This window comes from Bufo gargarizans, chromosome 4, assembly GCF_014858855.1.
Source record: "Bufo gargarizans isolate SCDJY-AF-19 chromosome 4, ASM1485885v1, whole genome shotgun sequence".
NCBI lineage: Eukaryota > Metazoa > Chordata > Amphibia > Anura > Bufonidae > Bufo > Bufo gargarizans.
Window position 1 is genome coordinate 503,927,592 of NC_058083.1, and position 24,085 is coordinate 503,951,676.

The window sequence follows — 24,085 nt, forward strand, 5'->3', positions numbered from 1 at the left end:
GCTCTTCTTTGTAGCAGTCACTAGGGAGGCTCACCACCCTGACCGCATCTGCCATGACAAAGCAACCTCATAGTGATGGCTCCCTACAGTAAATGGATTAAACAAAAATGTCATCTTCTGATATGTGAAATTTGTAAATATAGAGATCCCCTTTAAGAAAAGCAAAATGAAGCTGCCATGATACCTTTGACTGCCAGCCTGGCATGTGACCAGGGAAACAGTCCAGGACATGGTGCATAAGACTGAATAAGGAAAGACCAAGGTTTCATGCACCATTGCACTGCATCTTTTCGGGGCCGGCACCCCACCTCCAGCTGGTTTGACCCCAACTTTACTAGAGAAGTCAAGGTTTGCATCCATGTATGAAGTCAAGTTCTATAACTGCAATGACTGTGATCAACAGATACAAGACGTGTGCCCATGAGAATTAATACAGAGGGCATGAACAATAGAACAAAGGAGGGTGAGACGGCACAATGATGACAAGGGGATGTGAACACAGCGTGCCACGTTTAGTGTTGGCCCCGCTAGCACCCAACTATGGTGCGCCTCTCCCTCTTCTGGTCGGAAACAAAGTGAATTCTGTCTCACATGAATTTGTACTAATTTTAAATCATGCCAAGGTCTTCATAGGCATCAATGACCTCACAAGTGTTTCCATAGAATAGGCTGTCATGGCTGCTGTCTCATATAATGCGGCTGAACTTGATGTGATCTCTCCGCATTGTAAGTGCAACGCTAGAGTGCACTCCTGGTTATGAATGAAATAAACAACGCACACAATGCTCGGGTATATTACATTGATATTTTATAGAAAAAGATTTTTCTACACTTGTGAGAAACATAAAAAGGAAATCCATTCATTGAGCAGGAACAAAGCCTTCCTTCTGCCTGCCGGATCCTTAGAATCTCGAGTACGCGTTTCGCTGCGGCGGCGGCTGCTGCGGGGGCTGCTGGACCTGGGGCTGTTGCTGCAGTCTTACTTGCTGAGTATAAGGGTCTTCCAAGGACTTTACGAAGATGGTGGTCTTAGGGCCTGTCTTCCACAGAATGCCGTTAGAGTCCACGACAGATGCTTCTACGGTGATCTGGTGCGTTCCGAGGACAGCCAGGTTTAACAGGAACTGGGTGCTGAAGTAGTCGTTGTGGGGTTCGACCCGCTGCTCTATCTCACTCCTCACCCCTTCTGCTGGCAACTAGATATGAACAGAAAATAATTGTCTTGTCAAAGCCAGAGGCATTACTCATTTTAACAGGACTGTCTCTTTAAAGGCTATGTACACCTTTGCTGGCTATTATATTTTATTACATGTTGGCTAAAATTCATATTTTCAATTATAAATATTGAACCATTCTGTCAGAAAGGGTTAACTGGTTTTCTAACTGTGTGACTGGTACTTTCACATTCACGTTATGCCGGTCATGTAATAAACCTTATCTCTAAACTACTGAGAGGTTATAAACACTTCTTTAAGCCACATTCTTACCAGTAAGATAAGGACTGAGCTATAATGAGTGTTTATAATATGAGAAAGCGGAGATAAGGAGTCCCTCAGCTCCTCAGATGACGGAAAAGACAAAAAGGCAGCTACTGGAGCATCTCAGCTCTGTACAGAAAAATATTGTTAATAAAGATCAATTAAAATTATTTTTTTAGCTCAAAATAAGTACAGCGCAATAATAAATAAATAAAATTGCCCCCAAAGGTGTACATAGCCTTTAAAGTACACAATGTACTTCAAATTTAAGACAACCCTCTATACTAGAGCATACAGATGTCATAGATAAGGGTCCCCTCTATGAGCCCACACATGGCGCCACTAAGTGAGGCATCTCATCTATGCATTTCAGTGGTTGCCATACAGAGGTCAGGTGAGGCTTTCCCCAGGGATACGAGCTGATGGGTGGCGGTGGGGGTGTGGTGGAAGGACCCTCAGAAGGCAAAAGACTTTTTCCACCAAAGACAAATTATACAGTAGGTGGGTTATCAACATCTCATCAGTGAGGGTCTGACCCCAGCAAAGAGGTGGCCCCAAGAACGGTCTCTCTCAATTGAAGTCTATGGGAGAGATTTTATTCTTTTATACAGCACCAGCATATTCCACAGTGCTGTACAGAGACTTGCCTCCTGTACATCGGCACCTGTCCCCGTTCGGCCTTACAGCATGAATTCTAAGTTAACTTTTTGGTTTCTGGGAGGAAGCCCATGCAACCACAGGGAGAACACACAGGCTCCATTCAGATGCAGGCAAAGCATCAATGCTAACCACTGAGTTCCATACCAGGCGCAAAAAATGGTAGCATCTGGCAGCTTATTTTATATTAGAATTTTTATATTTACCGGTATGTATATATATTATATTTACATTGTGTATTATGTCTCCCTCAGACATTGGTATTGTGAACAGGTCCTTCAGGTTATACATATCTATGTCTGAGAGGAACCTTGAGAGACGGGCAGTCATGTTGGGCGACACTTACGGCTACTGACCAACAGGCCACAAATACTACCGCCTTTCTCTGTCTTCTTCCACAATGCATGTTCTATTACCATGCAATCCACTGATCAACCATATGAACAAGAACTACATGCAATCACAAATTTTTACAAAGAAGTCCTTATTGTCCTCTGCAGACAGCACCCTTCAGTGGGAAGCTAGCAAACCTACCTGCAGTCAGTAAATTCCAACCTACCTCAGTAAATGGACTGCCGGATTCTAAGCTAATCGCTGTGGAAAACCTATTTTCTCTGGAAATGTCCCTCATTGTGCAGCCTGGAACCCGCACCATTACCTCCCCCTTCTATTAACCCTTTACAAGACAATCCTGGTGACGTTCAGTTTAATAAGGCAAGGTTCAGTGAGGAGCAGCGCCAGGAGGAAAATCTGCAAGGGCTGCGCCAAGGCATTACCAATGAATACATCTCCAAGACGTGTCACTTGGCATCAGGGCGCCGTCGGCCATGTGCTGGTTTAGAGATGAAGCTGCCTCATGAGGTCTTGCTCCGAGGCCAGAAATCTGTGAGGTTCTGAATACATGAATGTAAAAGAACTCTTCACGGCGGCAGCGGTGCATAGATTTCTTTTTATGCTAAAATAAAAATCTACATCTATAAAAGAAGTCTGATGCTAATATTGTAACACATTTAATGCACAGTGAATGCTGTAGCTTTGGCTAGAGCCAGGTGATGACTTTAGACAAGGGGAACTGATACCGTGTCGTACTAGTTATGCTATGCATATCTTAATTGCTCCCCAAACAAAATCCATTCCTGTTCTTGGTACTAATTATACAGATCCTGTAGAAGATGTTTTATGGCCTTAGTGAGGATCTGTCACCGCAAAATGCAATGTAATCTGAAAGCCCGATATATAGTTTTGTGGGAAAAGATCCAGTAAATCTTGTCATTTCTATATCTGCTAGTTATGAACTTAAACGGGTTGTCCCACAAAAAAAAAATATTATACATTTTTCAAACCAGCACCTGGATCTAAATACTTTTGTAATTGCATGTGATTAAAAATGTATTCCAGCTGCTGAGTTATTCAATAAAAACTATCTGTATGGCGCCACCTGCTGTTTGCTCTTTTTTCGAACTTATCTGTCCTACTCAGAGACGGAAGCACATGCCCAGTTCTATCCTTTAACTGCCACCAGCTGAAGCAGAAAGGACACACCCTCTAAGCTGACAGCTTGAAATAAATCTAGCAGAGCAATTGGAGCAATGAATGGGGAGATCTCTGGATCCATGTGAGGTACAGGGCTGGTTCAAGGTTTGTTAGAAAGATGTGGACATGCACTAGAGATTGTGTATGGTTTTAATTTTTTACATTATTCAATGGATAATCCATTTAAGACCACCAGCTGTGATATTGTACTATGGCTCAGAAACCATTCAGTTGAATGTAGTACACCATTAAGGCCACTATATAGTAGAGAGAGTCTTCTGCTTCCGGCTCCATCAGTTTTTATGTTTCTGGTGTGTCAGGCGCCGATCAATCTGATACTGATTACCTATCTAGAGGACAGGTCATCAATATCTATAAGGCGGAAAATTCCTTTTAATGATTATTCTCCTCTAGACATTTATGGCAAATCATGCCGGGATAGGTTACAAAACCCAGAAGGAAGCTGATGAAAACAGGAAGTTCTGCATGTAAACATCCTGCCAGGATGCAGTGATGCCGAGAACAGGGGAAGGAAAGTGCTGACATGGAAAACAGGTATATGGGGCAAAAATATGCAGTGTTTGTGGTAGTCTGAGCGGACTTTAAAAAAATGTGGAGAACCCTTTTGAAGAGAAATCTGAATTTATACTATACTAGACATTAAGCCCATTACAATAACGGGCGCTAGAACAGTAGTGCATAAACATTAGTAGGAACAGTCTATATTAAATAGCAAGGGAATTTGACCACATTGTATTTCTTGTTTTATTGTTTTTTTTAGGCTGGTAGGTCAGACTGCTGACAGGGGCTCCTCTCTGGGTTATAGTGCTGTGACTGACTAACAGAAATGGCGCTGTGACTGACTAACTCAAATGGCGGTGGTCCGACCTGCTTGCCAGCACGCAGGTGAGGGCGGTGCAGGCTCCGTATCCTAATTGGTAGAGGCGCTGCCGACAAACTGAATGGTGTGTGGGCGGTGCAGATGGCTTCTTCAGCGCCGTATCCTACTTGCTGGCGTGCTTGTGTGGAGCTCTGTGTCCGTGCATGCCCAGTGTAATACTGGGTACACACAGACTCGGCGCACTAAATGGCATGTAGGCGGTTGCAGGTGCGCTGCTGTAGGCGGCGGCGAAAAACTGAATGGCGCGTGGGTGGTGCGCCGTATCGAGCTTGCCGGCGCGATTGTGTGGAGCGCTGTGTCCGCGCATGCACGCGTCTCCTTCATGACCGCTCATCAGGACTTCAATTCCCAGAGGTCTGTGCGGCGAATGCGTACACACACACGGACACAGCGCACTCACACAGGGATTTTATTATGTAGGATACTCTGTACAGACACATTCTTTACATTCTGTCCTTGTAGAACAACAAATCACTTCTGAGGAATTACAGCAATCACAATAAAAGCTATTTCTATTGTCTGGGAACTAGTGGGTGTCACAAGCCAGAGACTACGCTGGCGATCCACTTTAAAACCACTGAAGGGAACATACTTTGAGCTAGGAGAGCCTCCACTTACTTTATAGTCTTGTCCCGGTTTGCTCTGCAGTGTGGAGGAGACGCTGAGGCAGACAGACTGGATCTTACGGAACAACCCCGGTTTGGAGCCGTGCTGAACCACCCCTTCCACCTTCAGGGCCATCTGCTGGTTGCTCTGTACAGCTATAGGCTCTGTAGGATTTCGTGGTGATGGAGACAAGGCCAGCTAATCCAAAAGAAAGAAGATGCCATTAGTTGTAGTCTGCATAGCTGAAGCTTTAGGTAGGTGGCCAGTATGTACACACCTTAACATAGCATCATGGCTATCTGCATTTAGATGAAAGTGGATGCAAGTAAAAAAAACAAAAACATAACAACAACAAAAAAAAATAATTACTTAGGCACTAGACCAGGAGACTATCTTCCATTTACTGTGCAGCTGAGTGCAATCTATTGCTCCCTGTTATCAGGCTGACTATACACAGGTAGTTTTCTTCAATGGATTACTTACAATTAGTCCAGAATGATCCCAGCTCCTTTGATCTTTACTTTTTTCTCCCCTTTCCAGCTCAGAAAACCTCCAGGAACATTTATACACAACTGTGTGACACCCATTATTTCCTATATTTGCCGACAACCAGTTTGGTGTCCCTTAAAGAGGACCTGTCGGGACAAGTGGGTATCTTATAGGACTACTGCGGTGTAACTTGGCCTATGAATATCTAGGCTGTGTTGGGAGGAGTGGTTTCAGCGATACATGGGGTTTTGGATCATGCATATACGAGACCGGGACTGGGAAGAGAAATTATGGTGGGCGACCTGGGGTGGAGAAGCCCCGAGAATAGCTCACCATGGAGAGGGTGGAGGATGAGCTTACACTTGGAGTGTCGGTTGTGTCTTCCTCGATGCCATAATAACTTGCACCTATATTAGTGGTATTGTACCAGTCTCGTCTATGGCATTCCTCTGTTGTTCCTTCTGGAAAGCCGGTGTTATTTATTTTACGCACTTTTATAGTGCTGACATATTCCGCAGTGCTTTGCAGACATTCTCACCACTCACTGTCCCCAGTAGAGCTCACGATCTAACTGCCCCATCAGTATGTTTTTGGAGTGTAGCCAGACGAAAGCCAAGCAAACCTGGGGAGAACAAACTGCATGCAAATTTCCAGAAGGAACAACAGAGGAAACGACACATCTAGATTTACAAGAAAAGATCTTACAGAATTTTTTTATTTTTTTTGGGGGGAATGCATGTCGTTACCAAAACAGACACGTCGGGAGAGGTGACAGGTCCTTTTTAAGGGGAACATGAAACTAATAATCAGCAGGTATATATATATATATATTAAAAAAAAAAAAAAAAAAAAATCGAGCATATCACACAGTTGTGTATAAACGTTCCCGGTTGGATGCTGCCAGGCACCGGTGCTGACCACTGGGCCAACGTGCGGTTACCAGTTGGGGGTGACTGGGCAGAGTCAGTGTATAGGGACACACACCTAGTTGTCAATTTATTGTTACATTTCCAGAAGAAATAACAGGAACACCACAAGGCCCCTATGAGACAAGATGCCCCAGACTTGTTACATAATGGGGAAGGGGATTATTTACTAAAATAGACATGTCAGAAGAGTGCACAGGTCCTCTTTAAAAGAAGTGACCAAGGTTAGATATGAAATGACCGGATAAGGGTCTGTTCACATCAAGCTTCTTATGCACAAAGGGAAACGTACCGATGTGCCCTTCAGCTTCCACTGACAGACTGAGGCCAAGAGCGTCCTTTTAGCCTCCTCTGCCCAGTATACATTATTATACCACAAGAGGGAAAAAAAGGCAAGGAGTAGTGAAGAAGACTACTTTTTTTTTTAACGATGGCAGCCTAAGGGTGACGGATACCATTGTATGTTACTAGCCTCCGTTAACCGGATTCCTCATGGCCAGTATCACAGAGCTTCCTGAGGTAGACAGAACAGAGGAGTCCTCAGTAGATAAATGAAGAGATGGAAAGTTAAAGTATAACTGTCGTATTTAGTTTTTTTGGAGTATTGGATTGTGGTGATTAATATCTCCTTGGTGGCCCTATTTCAACTTTTCACTGTGTATTCAATTACCCCTTAATTCCACAGTTTTGTTCCCTGTTCTGCCTACTTTTACCTCTGCTTAAAATCAGCTCCGTCTATGTGTTGAAGGACGGAGGACGCAGAAGCACGCAGCCTGCAATGTCAGATTACAGACAGTCAGGGAGTGTAAGTAAATGATTAGAGCCAGGTCCTCCCCAGCAGCTGATACCAGTGCCTGGGCTGTGTGCACTTCTTCCTGTCCCTGCGCTTGGCAGACGCTCCCTCACTCAGCAGAGCTGGGACAATGCAGAGTTGGAGCAGCGCAGACCAGGGAAGGGAGATCTGCCATCTGCTCAGTGTATGAATGAAAGCAACATGTGGTAAGAGGACCCCTTTGTGCTGCAGGAGATTAACCCTTTAGGGGGAGGGCTGTGGTTACTGACACTTTTAGGGGGCTAATGTTACTGGATAGTGAGGGCAGGCAGGATTAGCCTCAGGGTGAGGGCAGTGGCGGCCATCTTAACTGAATAGTGAAATTGCAGTTTTATGCAGGCTGGTTGCTAAGGGCTGAATCTTATTAAATATGGGGTAAGTCAGTCTAATAGTAACTGATTCTGGAATATCATGTTATTAGTAACTACATATATGAAAATTGAAATGAGGGTCTAAGTGTGACAGTTATCCTTTAATATCCTGTGAGAGGCAGGGGCGGACTGGGAACTTAAAGTGGCCCTGGAAAAAGCTAAAAGCGGCCCCATGTTGTAGGAGAGTCCAAATTGACAGAAGGAGGGGCAACACAATTAGGCAGAGCCACCATTACTATATAGCGGCACATAAATCCACCCTAGTAGAACCAAATTCCACAGTGCAGCACAAAATAATGCCCCAGCAGCACAAAACACCACCTAGTACCTGCGCCTCTGTGGTGGCCAGCACCAGCTGCCATGTTCTGTCCTCCTACTCCAGTTGCCACAGGATGGCAATACAGTTGAATTAGAGAGTCAGAAGGGGAGCATCAGATCATTACTTTTCAGGCTGGTGGCCCCCTGGGCATCAACCCACCGGAAAATTTCCCATTGAAGTCTATGGGTCCGCAAAAATACTGAATGCTATCCGTTTTTGTGCGGATCCGTTTTTTTTTTTGCGGATCCTCCCAAAAAACGGATAGCATTCAGTATTTTTGCAGACAGCATACGGCCGTCTGAATGAGCCCTTACAGGAACAGCCTAGATTCAATAAACCCAGTAGTGGTTTTTCATTTTCTCAGTGGACTAAACAAAACATATGATTGCAAAAAATTCAAAAAAAAAAAAAAGAAAAAATATGTAAATTGTAATAAAGAAAAATATGGTCCCTCTAATTTCACAGATCTGGGTACGGGGGAGAAAAATCATTTGCAATGGACCAAAAGGCAGAGTCACATTTTGTCTCCCCCAGCGACCCAGTGACCCACCGTCAGTGTTCCCCTCCGCAGCCGATGTCCGCAGTATATGAAGTTGTCTTTTTTCAACCGTATTAACTATGTAACTATCCTAAGGCAAGACCCTGCCGGGATTACGACTGGTGGCCCAGTTTCTGAAGAGTCAGGATATATTAACTTCAAACATTGCAGATTCAGCTCCGATAAAGAAATGACCGGGAGGTAAGCTGCCTTCACCTCCGCCATAGAGCAGTTTATAGACACGGCTATCACATGTAGGTACAATATGATGTCCAGTTAAAACAATCTCTTTATTGGATCTTCAAATCTTCCAAAGCGGGGCAACATATCAGGCTGGTTTTTGGCTAGTCCCCTAGTTCCACCACCATTCATTTAACTCTTAGAGGACCCTGCGATTTTCTGTTTTTTTGCATTTTCTTTTTTCACTCCCCGCCTTCCCAGAGCCATAACTTTTTATTTTTCCATTCACATAGCCTTATGAGGGCAGGACGAGTTGTACTTTTGGCACTATTTAATATTGCATAGGATGTGGTGGGAAGCTGGAAAACAATTCCAAATGGAGTGGAAATGGAAAAAATGCAATTCTGCAACAGTTTTATTTATTATAATTTTTTTTAATACTGTTCCCTATGCGGTATATTGACCTGTTACCTTCATTCTCCAGGTCAATACGATTACAATTATATCATACTTTTATAGTTTTTCTTGCGTTTTAATACTGGAAAAAAAAATGTTTTTCTTTTTCTTTTCATCACCATATTCTGACCCCTATAACTTTTTTGTAGTTACTATATGTATACAGAGCTGTGTGAGGACCTTTTTGTGGAATGATCTGTACTTATCAATGATAGGAATCTAAGTGTTTGCTACTTACGATTTTTTTTTTTGTTGTCATTGGATGGGATAAATATTGTTATATTTTAACAGTGCAGGTGTTTTTGCACGAAGCGATGCCCAAGATGTGTATTTTTTATTGGTTATGTATTTTTATTTTGGGGAATGGAGGGTATTTTTTTTTTTTTTTTATAGATTTTTCAAAAATGTTTCCTTTTTTTTTTTTTTTTTAAGTCATCCTGGGTGACTATAATTGGCAATCATTAGACTGCCCATTGTGTTCTGTGATGGCTAAAAAGCCATCACAGAACATTCCATTTATAGTATACCAATACAGTGCTGCCACCTGCTGGCCTGTATTGGTATATTCTAGTAAAAGCTACTAAAGCCTGCTTGAGCAGTAGAGTGCTGGCAAATTCAATAGAAGGGAGACACCCCCTGCTGCTGATCTGAGGTCTGATCTGAGGTCCGACGAAGACTGGGGGGGGTCTGATCTGAGGTCCGACGAAGACTGGGGGGGGTCTGATCTGAGGTCCGACGAAGACTGGGGGGGGTCTGATCTGAGGTCCGACGAAGACTGGGGGGGTCTGATCTGAGGTCCGACGAAGACTGGGGGGGGTCTGATCTGAGGTCCGACGAAGACTGGGGGGGGTCTGATCTGAGGTCCGACGAAGACTGGGGGGGGTCTGATCTGAGGTCCGACGAAGACTGGGGGGGGTCTGATCTGAGGTCCGACGAAGACTGGGGGGGGGGTCTGATCTGAGGTCCGACGAAGACTGGGGGGGGGGTCTGATCTGAGGTCCGACGAAGACTGGGGGGGGGGGTCTGATCTGAGGTCCGACGAAGACTGGGGGGGGTCTGATCTGAGGTCCGACGAAGACTGGGGGGGTCTGATCTGAGGTCCGACGAAGACTGGGGGGGTCTGATCTGAGGTCCGACGAAGACTGGGGGGGTCTGATCTGAGGTCCGACGAAGACTGGGGGGGTCTGATCTGAGGTCCGACGAAGACTGGGGGGGTCTGATCTGAGGTCCGACGAAGACTGGGGGGGTCTGATCTGAGGTCCGACGAAGACTGGGGGGGTCTGATCTGAGGTCCGACGAAGACTGGGGGGGTCTGATCTGAGGTCCGACGAAGACTGGGGGGGTCTGATCTGAGGTCCGACGAAGACTGGGGGGGTCTGATCTGAGGTCCGACGAAGACTGGGGGGGTCTGATCTGAGGTCCGACGAAGACTGGGGGGGTCTGATCTGAGGTCCGACGAAGACTGGGGGGGTCTGATCTGAGGTCCGACGAAGACTGGGGGGGGTCTGATCTGAGGTCCGACGAAGACTGGGGAGGGTCTGATCTGAGATCCGACGAAGACGGGGGAGGGGGGGCTTCTGATCTGAGGTCCGACGAAGACTGGGGGGGTCTGATCTGAGGTCCGACGAAGACTGGGGGGGGGGGGGGGGTCTGATCTGAGGTCCGACGAAGACTGGGGGGGGGGGGTCTGATCTGAGGTCCGACGAAGACTGGGGGGGGGGTCTGATCTGAGGTCCGAAGAAGAAGACTGGGGGGGTCTGATCTGAGATATGATCCCCCCCATGCTCAAAAAAGACACCCCCCCAAGCTCAGATCAGACCCTCCATGCTGAGATCAGGACCCCCCCATGCTCAGATCAGAACCTCCAATGCTTAGATCAGACCCCCATGCTGAGATCAGGACCCCCCTATGCTCAGATCAGAACCTCCAATGCTTAGATCAGACCCCATGCTCAGTACTTTAATTTAAAGAAATGGCCTACCTCTCCTGATCGGGCAACGGGCTCTTGATCAGGCACCTGCTACTCTGCAGGTCTGTGACCTGATGCGCACAGCGTCAGGTCATAGTGCATGTCTCCACCTACTACGTTCTGACACTGTGCGCATCATGACATAGTGGTGAGCGAGCTGGAGCTGCAGAGTAGCAACGGTGCCCGATCAGGAAATGAGATCTGAGCATGGGGTGGAGAGTGCGCTGGTCTGACTGCTTCCCGGCTCCACAGCTAGAGCCGCACTTGAAGAGGCAAAGAGCCGCATTTGGCTCGAGAGCCGGGGGTTGGCCACCCCTGCACTAAACGTCTGATGCTCTGCTACTTAAGATTCAGCCTGTATTGATGGTCCCTGATGATCTGGCTACGGCCAGTGAAACACGTATGGACGAATAGGTCCGACACTGGGGTCTCCCCCCACCTCTATTGACGAAGTTGGGCAGTCACTAGGCTGCATAGGGGAATTGGTAGGGATACCCAGATAGACGAGTTTTATTTATCCACTGGGGTCACCAACAATAGGGTGATCGTGGTGCTCCTCTGACAGGTATAAGCCCAGGTCAAGCAGGGTAAGATAAGGCTCAGAGACCCAGAACAGGAATCATGGAGACCCCAGTGGTAGCTCTTTTACTGAGCACTGGTAATTTAGGCACATTCGTACAGCACCTATTCTTGTCTATTATTATACTTAAGGGCTATTATTTTATATCTAGTGTTGATTAAAAGTTAAGCTTTAACAAGCTCACCCATTTTGTTGTTATATATTCTGTTGAGAGGGTTGCCCAACATGTATTACTTTTGACCCAGTAAGATAGGGCTTGTTTTCATCATAATAAAAAAGTTAAAAAATATAAATAAATAGGTGCATCTTATAGAGCGAAAAATATGGAAATACCTTTACCGACTGTACTTTACGTAAAAGCAAAAAAATAAAAAAGTTAAACATTTCGGTATCTGCATGACCAAAATAACCTGTACACGTCATTTAACAGGTTATTCAGTGTGAAATATCTGCAGAGTAAGCGATAAAGCCTTTTCTATATCTGCAACGCACAAAGATGTATATAATGTACAAAGTAATTTATTATGTACCCTCAAACAGCACCAAAAAACATAATTTCTCTCGCACAAAGCTAGGCCTCATACAGCCAGGTCAATGAAAAAATAATAAAGTTGTGGCTGCTTAGCAAAAACTGAAAAAAAAATAGCTGCTCACTAAGGGGTTAAGGGCACTGGGCGAAAGCAATAACGGGCCCTCCTCCGCAGGATGTCGTGCATGAAGAGCGGGATTACATCTCTTATGTGCGGCATTAGAAATAAGTAGCAATCTAAAAAGGTGAAAACCTCATTTTCGTGCATTGTGTCGCACCTAGGAGGCCCTGTGTAAGGAGAATATTACCGGTAATTTCCCACAGTACATTATAAAGGAGCGGATTATTTTTAATGCTCATTCATCCTGCCCCATGTCCTCCGAATGCTCTTCTCTCACATTTACAGAGCGGCAGCGGATTCCTCCGGCAGCGAGCGAGGGATAATCAGCACAAGACCTCTCCTCTACAGAACAAATTTACAAATGTAATACCACCATTACCTAAACCAGACACATGTTTTACAAACCCAATCATCGTAGGCGCCCCCTCGCCGTTCCGCGCCCCGGCTCCAAAGGCTTTTCATCAAAGGAGCAATTTTCGTTCTCCAAAAATAAGGTGGATATTGCAGATGTAAAATGCATGCGAGCTCTCCAGTGGCAGCTTGCCACAACACATTAACATATATATAGGAGTGGGAGAAGCCTCCTCCCTGCAGCCGCGCCGCTCGGCCTACAGAACACCTACCACGGACTTACCTTGATGCTCGTAGACTGCAGCTTCTGGAAAAAATACCTCTGGAAGGAGAGAGGCACTTTCAGGAGGCGGATGGCTGCGTTACACAGGCACGAGGTGTGCTGAAAAACAAGCAAAATAATAAAAAAAAAATGTAGGTTACCACACAAGATATCCGAAATACTGTAAACTTTAACCCCTAAATGACCAGGCCTGAAAATGCCTTAACCCTTTCTATTTCGAGTGAATTTTCCATTTTTGTACTCTGCCTTCCCAGAGAGATGCCTTTTCTATTTTTCTGTTTAACCCCTTAAGGACATAGGACGTACCGGTACGCCCTATTTCCCGAGTCCTTAAGGACCAAGGACGTACCGGTACGTCCTGACTTTAAAATCGGCATTCCGGCGCCGCAGGGGTTAATTTGAACAGGATGCCGGCTGAAATCATTCAGCCGGCATCCTGTTAAAACGCCAGGGGGGGGTGACACCCCCCCGTGTCGGCGATCGCAGCAAACCGCAGGTCAATTCAGACCTGCGGTTTGCTGCGCTTTTTGCAGTTTCTGATCCCCGCGGTCCCTGACCGCGGGGATCAGAAACTTTAGAGTGCCTAAAATCAATATAGTACACCCCCCCCCTGCACCCCTGCATGATTTGATGGCGGCGGGTGGTGCAGGGGGGGGTGTCGCAGGCGGTGGGGGCGGTGCGGGAGGCGGGCGGTGCGGCAGGCGGGATCGCGATCCCCCGCCCGCCTCCTATTGCGTAATCGTTGGTGTACAGTGGGTATACCAGGGTGCCAGCACATTGCTGGCACCCTGGTATAAACGGCTGACATCGTTGATGCGATGTCAGCCGTTTAACCCTTTCCATACAGCGGTCCGTACGGACCGCTGTATGGAAAAGGTTAACAGTAAGAAGGAGCTCCCTCCCTCTCCGATCGGGGGGCTGCTGTGCCTTTGCAGCCCCCCGATGGGAGAGGGAGAGAGCCCCCAGACAGCCCCCCGAAGCCCCGTCCTCACCCTTCCCCGTCTGCGAAGTTGTGGCAGACGGGGAAGGTTCCCATGGCAACAGGACGCCTGCTCAGGTGTCCTGCTGTCCATGGTGCTGAACAGATCTGTGCTGAAAGCATAGATCTGTTCAGTGTAAGTAAAATACAGTACAGAAACCTATATAGGTTCTGTACTGTATTTTACAGACATCAGACCCACTGGATCTTCAAGAACCAAGTGGGTCTGGGTGAAAAAATAAAAAAAATAAGTGAAAAAAGTTAAGATAAAAAAAACAAACATTTATCACTGAATAAAAATTAAAAAAATAAAATAAACTACACATATTAGGTATCGCCGCGTCCGTAACGACCTGATCTATAAAACGGTCATGTTACTTTCCCCGCACAGTGAACGCCATAAAAATAAAAAAATAAAAACTATGAGAAAATTTAAATTTTGCCCACCTTACTTCTCAAAAAAGGTAATAGAAGTGATCAAAAAAGTCGCATGTACGCCAAAATAGTACCAAACTGTCATCTCATCCCGCAAAAAATGAGACCCTACTCAAGATAATCGCCCAAAAACTGAAAAAACTATGGCTCTTATGGAAACACTAAAACATCATTTTTTTGTTTCAAAAATAAAATCATTGTGTAAAACATACATAAATAAAAATAAAGTATACATATTAGGTATTGCCGCCTCCGTATAGACCGGCTCTATATAAATATCACATGACCTAACCCCTCAGGTGACCACCGTAAAAAAAGCAATTTTTTGCCATCTTACGTCACAAAAAGTGTAATAGCAAGCGATCAAAAAGTCATATGCACCCCAAAATAGTGCCAATCAAACTGTCATCTCATCCCGCAAAAAATTAGACCCTACTCAAGATAATCGCCCAAAAACTGAAAAAACTATGGCTCTCAGACTATGGAGACACTAAACAATTTTTTGGTTTTAAAAATGAAGTTATTGTATAAAACTTACATAAATAAAAAAAATTGTATACATATTAGGTATCGCTGCGTCCGTGACAACCTGCTCTATAAAATTACCACGTGATCTAACCTGTCAGATGAATGTTGTAAATAACAAAAAAAAAACGTGCCAAAAAAGCTATTTCTTGTTACCTTGCCGCACAAAAAGTGTAATATAGAGCAACCAAAAATCATATCTACCCTGAACTAGTACCAACAATACTGCCACCCTATTCCGTACTTTCTAAAATGGGGTCACTTTTTTGGAGTTTCTACTCTAGGGGTGCATCAGGGGGGCTTCAAATGGGACATGGTGTCAAAAAAACAGTCCAGCAAAATCCGCCTTCCAAAAACAGTATGGCATTCCTTTCCTTCTGCGCCCTGCCGTGTGACCGTACAGCAGTTTACAACCACATATGAGGTGTTTCTGTAAACTACAGAATCAGGGCCATAAATAATGAGTTTTGTTTTGTTTGGCTGTTAACCCTTGCTTTGTAAAAAAATATTAAAATGGAAAATCTGCCAAAAAAGTGAAATTTTAAAATTGTATCTCTATTTTCCATTAAATCTTGTGCAACACCTAAAGGGTTAACAAAGTTTGTAAAATCAGTTTTGAATACCTTGAGGGGTGTAGTTTCTTAGATGGGGTCACTTTTATGGAGTTTCTACTCTAGGGGTGCATCAGGGGGGCTTCAAATGGGACATGGTGTAAAAAAAACAGTCTAGCAAAATCTGGCTTCCAAAAACCATACGGCGTACCTTTCACTCTACGACCTGCTGTGTGGCCGTACAGTAGTTTACGGCCACATATGGGGTGTTTCTGTAAACGGCAGAGTCAGGGCAATAAAGATACACAGTCTTGTTTGGCTGTTAACCCTTGCTTTGTTAGTGGGAAAAATGGGTTAAAATGGAAAATTAGGCAAAAAAATGAAATTCTCAAATTTCATCCCCATTTGCCAATAACTCTTGTGCAACACCTAAAGGGTTAACAGAGTTTGTAAAATCAGTTTTGAATACCTTGAGGGGTGTAGTTTATAGAATGGGGTCATTTTTGGGCGGTTTCTATTATGTAAGCCTCGCAAAGTGACTTCAGAGCTGTAGTGGTCCCTAAAAATTGGGTTTTTGTAAATTTCTGAAAAATTTCAAGATTTGCTTCTAAACTTCTAAGCCTTGTAACATCCCCAAAAATAAAATATCATTCCCAAAATAATTCAAACATGAAGTAGACATATAGGGGAAAGTAAAGTCAGCACAATTTTTGGGGGTATTACAGAAGTAGAGAAACTGAAACTTTGAAATTTGCCAATTTTTCAAAATTTTGGGTAAATTAGGTATTTTATTATGCAAAAAATTTTATTTTTTTGACTTTATTTTACCAGTGTCATGAAGTACAATATGTGACGAAAAAACAATCTCAGAATGGCCTGGATAAGTAAAAGCGTTTTAAAGTTATCAGCACTTAAAGTGACACTGGTCAGATTTGCAAAAAATGGCCTGGTCCTTAAGGTGAAAATGAGCCTGGTCCTTAAGGGGTTAAAAAGCTGTATGACGTTTTTTTTTTTTTTTTTACTTTCTAATGGCACCACTTAATATAACATACACTGTAGTGGGAAGCTGGAAAATTCCAAATGGGGTGGAACTGGAAAAACGTCCACAACAGTTCTATATATATTTTTTTTTTATACAGCGCTCCCTATGTGGTAAAACTGACCCATGACCTTCATTCTCCAGGTCAGTATGATTATGGCGATACCACATTTGCACAGTTCTTCTTTTGTTTTAAAACATTGGTGCCCAACCTGCGTCAAAACTACAACTCCCAGCATGCCCGGACAGACAGCCTACAGCAGGGCATGGTGGGAGTTGTAGTTTTACAACAGCTGGAGAGCCGCCGGTTGGGCATCCCTGTTTTAATACATTTAAAAAACAGGGTGACGTGCTCCTCAGCAATGATATGTCGCTGGCAGTGACCTGGCAGTGATCTGCTGCTTGTAGATACGTCACCGCTGAGGCCAGTCATTAAGGCCCCCCTGTGTTCCAGCGTGGGAATTTTATTTTTCTTTAATGCAGATGTATGAGGCCTTAAATTTTGAGGGTCGAGTTGCAGTTTATATAGGAACCATTTTGGGGCACATACAGTATAATGTATTAAAAAAACGTTTAATTAAAGGGGTATTCCGTTTGTTATCTCCTATCCATAGGAAAAAAAGTTATTTAAATTTTTACCACAATTACAATATTTTTTATCGAGGTAACCATATGATGTGTTGTGTTAGGGAAGGGGGGGCTGTTACATCATATAATTTAGGCCTCATTCACACGTCTGTGATGACACCCGTGACAAGATGGTCAGTGGTTCATCCGTCAGTGGTTGCATCTCGTTCCAAAGATCGATGAAAACCACGGACCAAAACATGGATGCCGTCCCTTGTGTGGACCATAGACTATATTGTGTGTGAGGGATCCATAATTACAGACAAAAATAGGGCAAGCTTCCGTGTTGTCACTACGGACATGATCTGTGGAAAACCACTGATGTGTGAATGAACACACACATTAAAGTCAATGGAGACGTGTGTGGTCTGCTGAGACCATGGACAGCACACATCTGCAATTCACTTAAATGTAAAGGCCTTATGGACTGAGTTATAAAACTGGAGGAGGAAGAAATGCAAGAAACCAGGTAAATGTACCCTTTTTTTCACTTTTTTTTCACGTCATTATACTTTTTTTGATTGCTTCTATAATCCTTTGAAATACATCATTCAGCACATTATTGCCTGTCAATGTGACACTGGCAGGCAAAGTATTAGCCAGATGCTTATGGCAGCCCCCTCCCTCTGTCAAATACCATAAAAGCAGCATTCACTATTGATTGCTGCATATAAGACATTAGGTGATCAGAGACCAACTCAATTAGGCTAGAATTAATGCCTGGTGCCCAAGGCTCTGCACAACAGCCTGGGCATCAGGATTCTACGGTGCAAAGCACTGCACTGAAGCAGCACTGTAAGAAGACAGAGCATCAGAAGAAGAAGTCCTGTGAACAGCTGCCGGAAAAACAATATTGGCAGTTTTTAAAGGGTGAAATGGCAAATGTTATCTTAAAGAATCACTGTACCTTCACACAATCGCTTCATTTAAAAAAATCTGCCTGCGTCTTCCAGAAAAAAAGCTGTAACGTCATGGCCACTAGGGGTCTCACTTTCACCTAACTTAAAATTCAGGGCATCACCCGCGATGCTAGGGAGGCTTGTTACCGTCGCGGCCTGCTATTGCCTCCCAACCCCCCCGCCCCCCTTCCTTATCGCTGGATATTTTGATCCGTGCGATGGGGAGATGCAGCAAAAGCCAGGGAGCGAGGTAAGTACAACCTCTGTGAGGGGCCTGGGCATATGGGGAAGGGGGGCATTATAGGTCTTAGATAACCCCTTTGAGCTCCTGAGCATGATAGAAGCACTGCCTGCCTCTACGTGGCTTCTGAAGAGCAGAAAAGCTCCTGTGGGTCTGTCAGCAGATTTGTACCTATGACACTGGCTGACCTGTTACATGGGCACCTGGCAGCTGAAGGCATCTGTGTAGGCCCCATGTTCATATGTGCCTGCACTGCTGAGAAAAATTACGTTTTCTTATATGCAAATGAGCCTCTAGGAGCAACGGCGGCGTTACCATTACACCTAGAGATCCTGCTCTCTCTGCAAACGTTGTGTCCTCTGCACTTTGATAGGGCCAGGCAGTGAAAAGGTCATCACCCCGGGCCCCCCACCCCGTGCAATGTTTTCATGCACGCGATGGGAGAGATGCAACAGTGGCTGTGGCGGCATCAGGAACGATACGGCTGCTGGGGAGCGAGGTAAGTACAACCTCTGTGAGGTGCCTGGGCATATGGGGGGGGGGGGAACTTGGTTAAACCCTTTAAATTTTCTATAGTTGGCTTATGTACACCTTTACAACCCAATGTTTGCCCAATGTATGTACAATGAGAAAAGAAGCAACTTTGCAATTAGCCTCCATAAAAATGTCCTACATTTTGTGCCGACAGCTGCTGTGCAGACCTGTGTGCCTTCATGGTGTCAGACGACAAGCCCTGTGCAGTCCTACTCCATTTAATTTGTCACCTACTTCTCCTGAACAGACATTTGTTATATCGGTGGGAAATAGGGGATACATGGAGGGGTGTAAGATGCAAGACCAGACTACACATAGGTCTGCACAGCAGCTGTGCGCTCAGAATGGTAGGTCATTTTTAATCAAAACTGTAAGCAAAGTTGCCTTGTTTTTAGAGGAATTAAAGACGGAAAAAAACGTCACTGTTACGGGGCGTTTAGCTGGAAGGCATTTCCTCCAGTCTTCCTCTCACTGCACCCCTCTTAGTTTTGATTTGAGGACAAAGGAAATACCATAATGCAAAATGCTCAAAGGTAAAGTGAACAGTGCCATCCAGTGGCCACATTATGACATTACAGTACTATAATAGCAGGCAGGCATACCGGTACATTATAAGGCTGCACACACATTTTGTTCATGCTGGCTAGTTTCGCCGACAATGTGTATGGCGGCTTCCTGCTTGGGTCCCAGTGCCAGATATGGGAGGTAAGCGAGGACCGAACGCTTTGGATTTCAACATACCCAATATTTTTTGTTCTGCGGGCAGGCAATTACTGTATAGCCATATTCCAAATTGAATAAACATGCATGCTTGGCCAGGCCGGGTGTATATTTTTATGGGGTTCGTCGGGGGAGACTGATATCATACCTACACAATGTGCTGGCTTAAACAGAACATGACTGTATGCAATTAGTAATTTTATCATAAAACTGCTCAGAACAAAGAGGTCTTACCTTTATTTATAATCATCATATATGTATGGATGAATTATATTTTTTTCAGTTTCCCCACACCCACAAGTTTATGTCATGTACCTTTAAAACTGAAGCAGGCCACCCTTTCACGGTTTAACTGCATTACAGCAGGGAAAAGCAAGGGCATTAAAAAACACAGGTGTGCAGCGATACCCCAATAACACATTTCCAACAACCACGGCTTAAGCCACAGTCAATGTCAAATGGCAGTAATTTATATGAGCATGCCTAAGCCAAGCACCCTTTCATTTAAACAAACTGCATCAAAGTACCCCCAATGCTCCGATCATACACTGTGCTGTCTATTTAAAGGGGTATTCCGGGAAATAAATATTAATGGCTTAACCTCAGGATAAGTATCAATACTTGATGGGTGATCCAACACGCAGAATGATCTGCTGTTACCTTAACAGCTCTGGCACTGGAAGTTGGCAGCGGAACTACATGGCTCTGTCCATTGTGTAGCGGACAGAGCTGGTAATTGCACGCAGATCCCACTCCCTTCAGTTGTGCCAACAGTAGACAGCTGTGTAGTTCCAACACCAGAGATACTCTGGAACAGATGATCGGCGGGGGTGCAGAGTGTTGGGTCCCTGACAATCTGATATTGATGCCGTCAATGTTAGAAATCCTGAAATACCCCTTTAATGATGTACCGATAATGCGTATAAAGCGCACACTAGTATGCATCGGGTGCCGGGAGCGGGGAACAAGCGCAGCAAGTGCTTCCGATACTCACTCTCCCTGGTCTTCTTTGATGGGACCCGTGCTGCACTGTCCTGACCCCGTAGAGCGTCAGGACGTAGTGCGCGCATATGACCCGACGCTACACGCGGGCCGGATAAGACAGGGGAGCGAGCCGTCTCGCAGGAGAGGTGAGAAGTTTTTTTTTATTTCATCTGAGGTCTGATAGGGGTTAACAAAAGGTCTGGCCTGAGGTCTGATAGGGGTTAACAAAGGGCTGAGCTGAGGTCTGATAGGGGTTAACAAAGGGCTGAGCTGAGGTCTGATAGGGGTTAACAAAGGGCTGAGCTAAGGTCTGATAGGGGTTAACAAAGGGCTGAGCTGAGGTCTGATGGGGTTAACAAAGGGCTGAGCTGAGGTCTGAGGTGTTAATAAAGTCAGTAAGGAGGGGGGAAGGGGGGATGGTGTGGAAATTGGCACTCTAGTTACTGTTACACACTCTACACCCAGACACTGGTGACCCCGACACTGGTGACCCCGAAGGGGTTAATAAACAGTGTGACTGGACGGGAACCTTGGAGGCAGACTGGCTGACATCGATATCTCTCCTTTTAAAGAGATTTTATTGAGGGATAGAGAACGTCCTTGTCACTCGATCTATTGCTATCTATTCTACATCCCAGATACTGGTAACCCTGAAGGGGTTAATAGACAGCGCGATGGGTCGGGAGTCTCGGAGGCAGAGGGGCGTATATTTACCACAATGACAAGCCTGCAGATGAGACCGGACGGACCAATGAAACGGCAGAGTCGTCTGTTTACCGGCGTGTCCCAGTGAAGTAGGAGCAGGGACGCGCACAGGATATGCGTCATCAGACTTCCCTGGTTACTTTGGGACTCCTGATTGGCGGCATCGAGTTGTGAGTGGCCGCGCTTGACAGGGGGGGCGGGATACTATACAGTATATAGCGGGGGCATGACTGGCACGCGCGCATATATACCCCATTTCCCCTGACGAAGCCACTTGTTGTGGCGAAACATGTTGGGAGGGGTGGTATAGCGTGGTTTAGGTTTTAGACAGTGTATGGCAGTGAGGATCGGACAAAGTTAGGACGAGGGACAGCTAGTGTATAAGGAGTGTTTTAAGACTGAGGGAATAGGCCACTGCGAGACCTCTATCATTAGTAATAGAGGCAGGCCCTCAGCGAGGGTGGGCTTAGGACCAATTCTAGTGCAGATAGTGGCGAGACGCGGCAACAATGTTGCAGCACGTCTATCCCTGACAGGGAATAGAGACTGTGGGCCCAGACAGGAGTGCACGCTTGTTGCAAGTGGCGCACCTTGGCTGGAGACCGTTGCAAAATAGCAATTGAGTATCTCTTAAATGGTTGTGACAGACGGGTGGATGAGACCCGTACTGCCTACCTGGATATAAGTGTGACATATGTGGCAAACACAAACACGACTCCCATTAACACACCCACCACCTAGTTGTCCGTGAACTGACATATTTAATTAGTGACCGTGGCAGTCACCATAAGGAGGATTCAGCTCACTTGCCATCAGACACTGATAATTTTACAAACTCCTACTTTTCTTGTGTATGTGAAGTATAATCTTCTTTTAATACATATCAATAAAACATTAATTTTAACATTAGTTAGAGACCCCCAAAGGGATTCTAGGTCTATACTGACCATTGAAATTGAAATGAAATTGCCATTTGGCACTAGTATATTATAAATTGACTATCAACTAAGGGCTTTATTAATTTATAATTTACATTTATAATATACTAGTGCCAAATGCAAATTTCCACCACCTCAGTGACTACCAACTAATATAATATATATTATAAGATATAAAATATCGGTATAAATTATTGGCTATCGGCCTAAAAGTTCACAGATTATCGTTATCGGCTCTATAAAAAAATCTATATCGGTCAATCCCTACAAGGAAGTATAAAAATAGTCAAAATGTATTACACAGCCAGACAGTACGAATACAAACTGAAACCCATGCTGCAAGAAACAAGCCCTCCTATGGCTACCACCATTGAATTTTCTGTGTGGATGTAGGATATCCGCAGCAAACGCAACCCTCGTGGATGTACATTTATCTTTCTCGTTAATGTCATTGGGGACACAGCACCATGGGTATATGCCCAGCTACCACTAGGAGGCGATACAAGATAATCAAAAGAATGGCTCCGCCCAGGTGGGCTCTACCCTCTCCACAGCCACTAGGCTAATTAGTTTTAGTCTAGTATCCGTAGGAGGCAGACATGACCTGCTCTGTTTTCTTGCAGGTCTTGCTGCTTTTTATTTTTTATTTTATTCTTTTTTCGATTCTTCTGCAGGTTTCGACCTGCTGCAGGATGGGGCTCCATCGTGGGTATCCACTTTAGTTGCACCCCCTGCAGGCACGTACTCTGAGTACCTCGCCGGTCACCCAGTCCCCCATTACTGCATCTGCAGTGGCATGCCGGCAATCCCACGCAAGTGTTGAGTTTGCTGAAGGGGTGACCCTGCGGCGCCTGAAGACGCTGGATGGTAAGTATCTCCCCTGTGTCTCTGCCCCAGGGAGGTCCCCGGGGTTAGCCCCCCCCCTTTTTTTCTGGCCAGGGGATGGGATTCATTCTATTAGAGGGACCTGGGTAGTTCCTCCTTCCCCCTTGGGTATCCTTCTCCTCCCTGGCCACCCATACCTCTCCCGGCTCTTCCCTCACCTCTTTGGGTAGTGGGTACACAGCTACTTTAGTCCCCGGCTTCTGCCAGGACTAGGCCGCATCTTCTCTGGCCTGTCCTCAGGCCCCATGTGCTCCTTTTGCCTCGTTTCTTCCCTCCCCGAGTGTCGCTCCTCCTCTCGAGCCCCCAACACCCTTTTTTTTCGTTCCAGAGGCACTCCTTTTCCGGCCACCTCATTAATCGAGGCCCCGGCTTTTTTCACACCTAGGCCACGTTCTCCGCCGCCCCCCTTCCCTCGCTTTTGCGTGGCCCGTCCCCACTTCTCTCGGCTTCTGGGAGGGGTTCTCCCTCCTCCTATGTCAGCCAAGCATGGGCTTTAACCCTGTTGGTGCTAGTTTTCACATAACTTCTGTTCTAGAAGAAAGAGCCTCTATATTGCCAGCAGGGGGGGTCCATTCTCTCTGTCAACCTCCTTGCACGATTCTGCAGCAGCACCTCTTTGGGGACTCGGCACATGGGATCCAGTAGGACAGCCTCTGGCTGGCTGCTCTCTTTAAGGCTCCCTCTCAGCCCTCATGTCCTCTTCCAGAGGACTCCCATTCCCAGCCCCCCTCAGGGGTTGCCATATATTTACATGCATCCGTTACGATAAAGGTTTGCCATGGTTGAGTCGCTGGACCGCTTGCCTGTCCAAATTGTTGCAACCTCTGCCCTTCTAAGGACCCCTCTGCGGATGGGGAACGCTAACGTTCAGACACTAGTTCTCGTAAACGACCTTGGGTTGTCA

The 24,085-nt window shown here is 45.4% G+C and overlaps 1 protein-coding gene across 1 annotated transcript in view; it reads right to left on the reverse strand.

Annotated features, from left to right (window-relative positions):
• Window positions 1-785: 785 nt before the first annotated feature.
• The window catches only part of INTS7 (integrator complex subunit 7), a 75,600-nt gene continuing 52,300 nt past the window's right edge, over window positions 786-24,085 (reverse strand). Inside the window, exons 18-20 of the mRNA XM_044288809.1 lie at window positions 13,120-13,218; window positions 5,188-5,373; window positions 786-1,196 (exon numbers count right to left, since the gene is read on the reverse strand). Of these exons, the coding sequence (XP_044144744.1) occupies window positions 903-1,196; window positions 5,188-5,373; window positions 13,120-13,218 (579 nt within the window). The 3' untranslated portion in view covers window positions 786-902. The remainder of the gene's footprint in view (window positions 1,197-5,187; window positions 5,374-13,119; window positions 13,219-24,085) is intronic.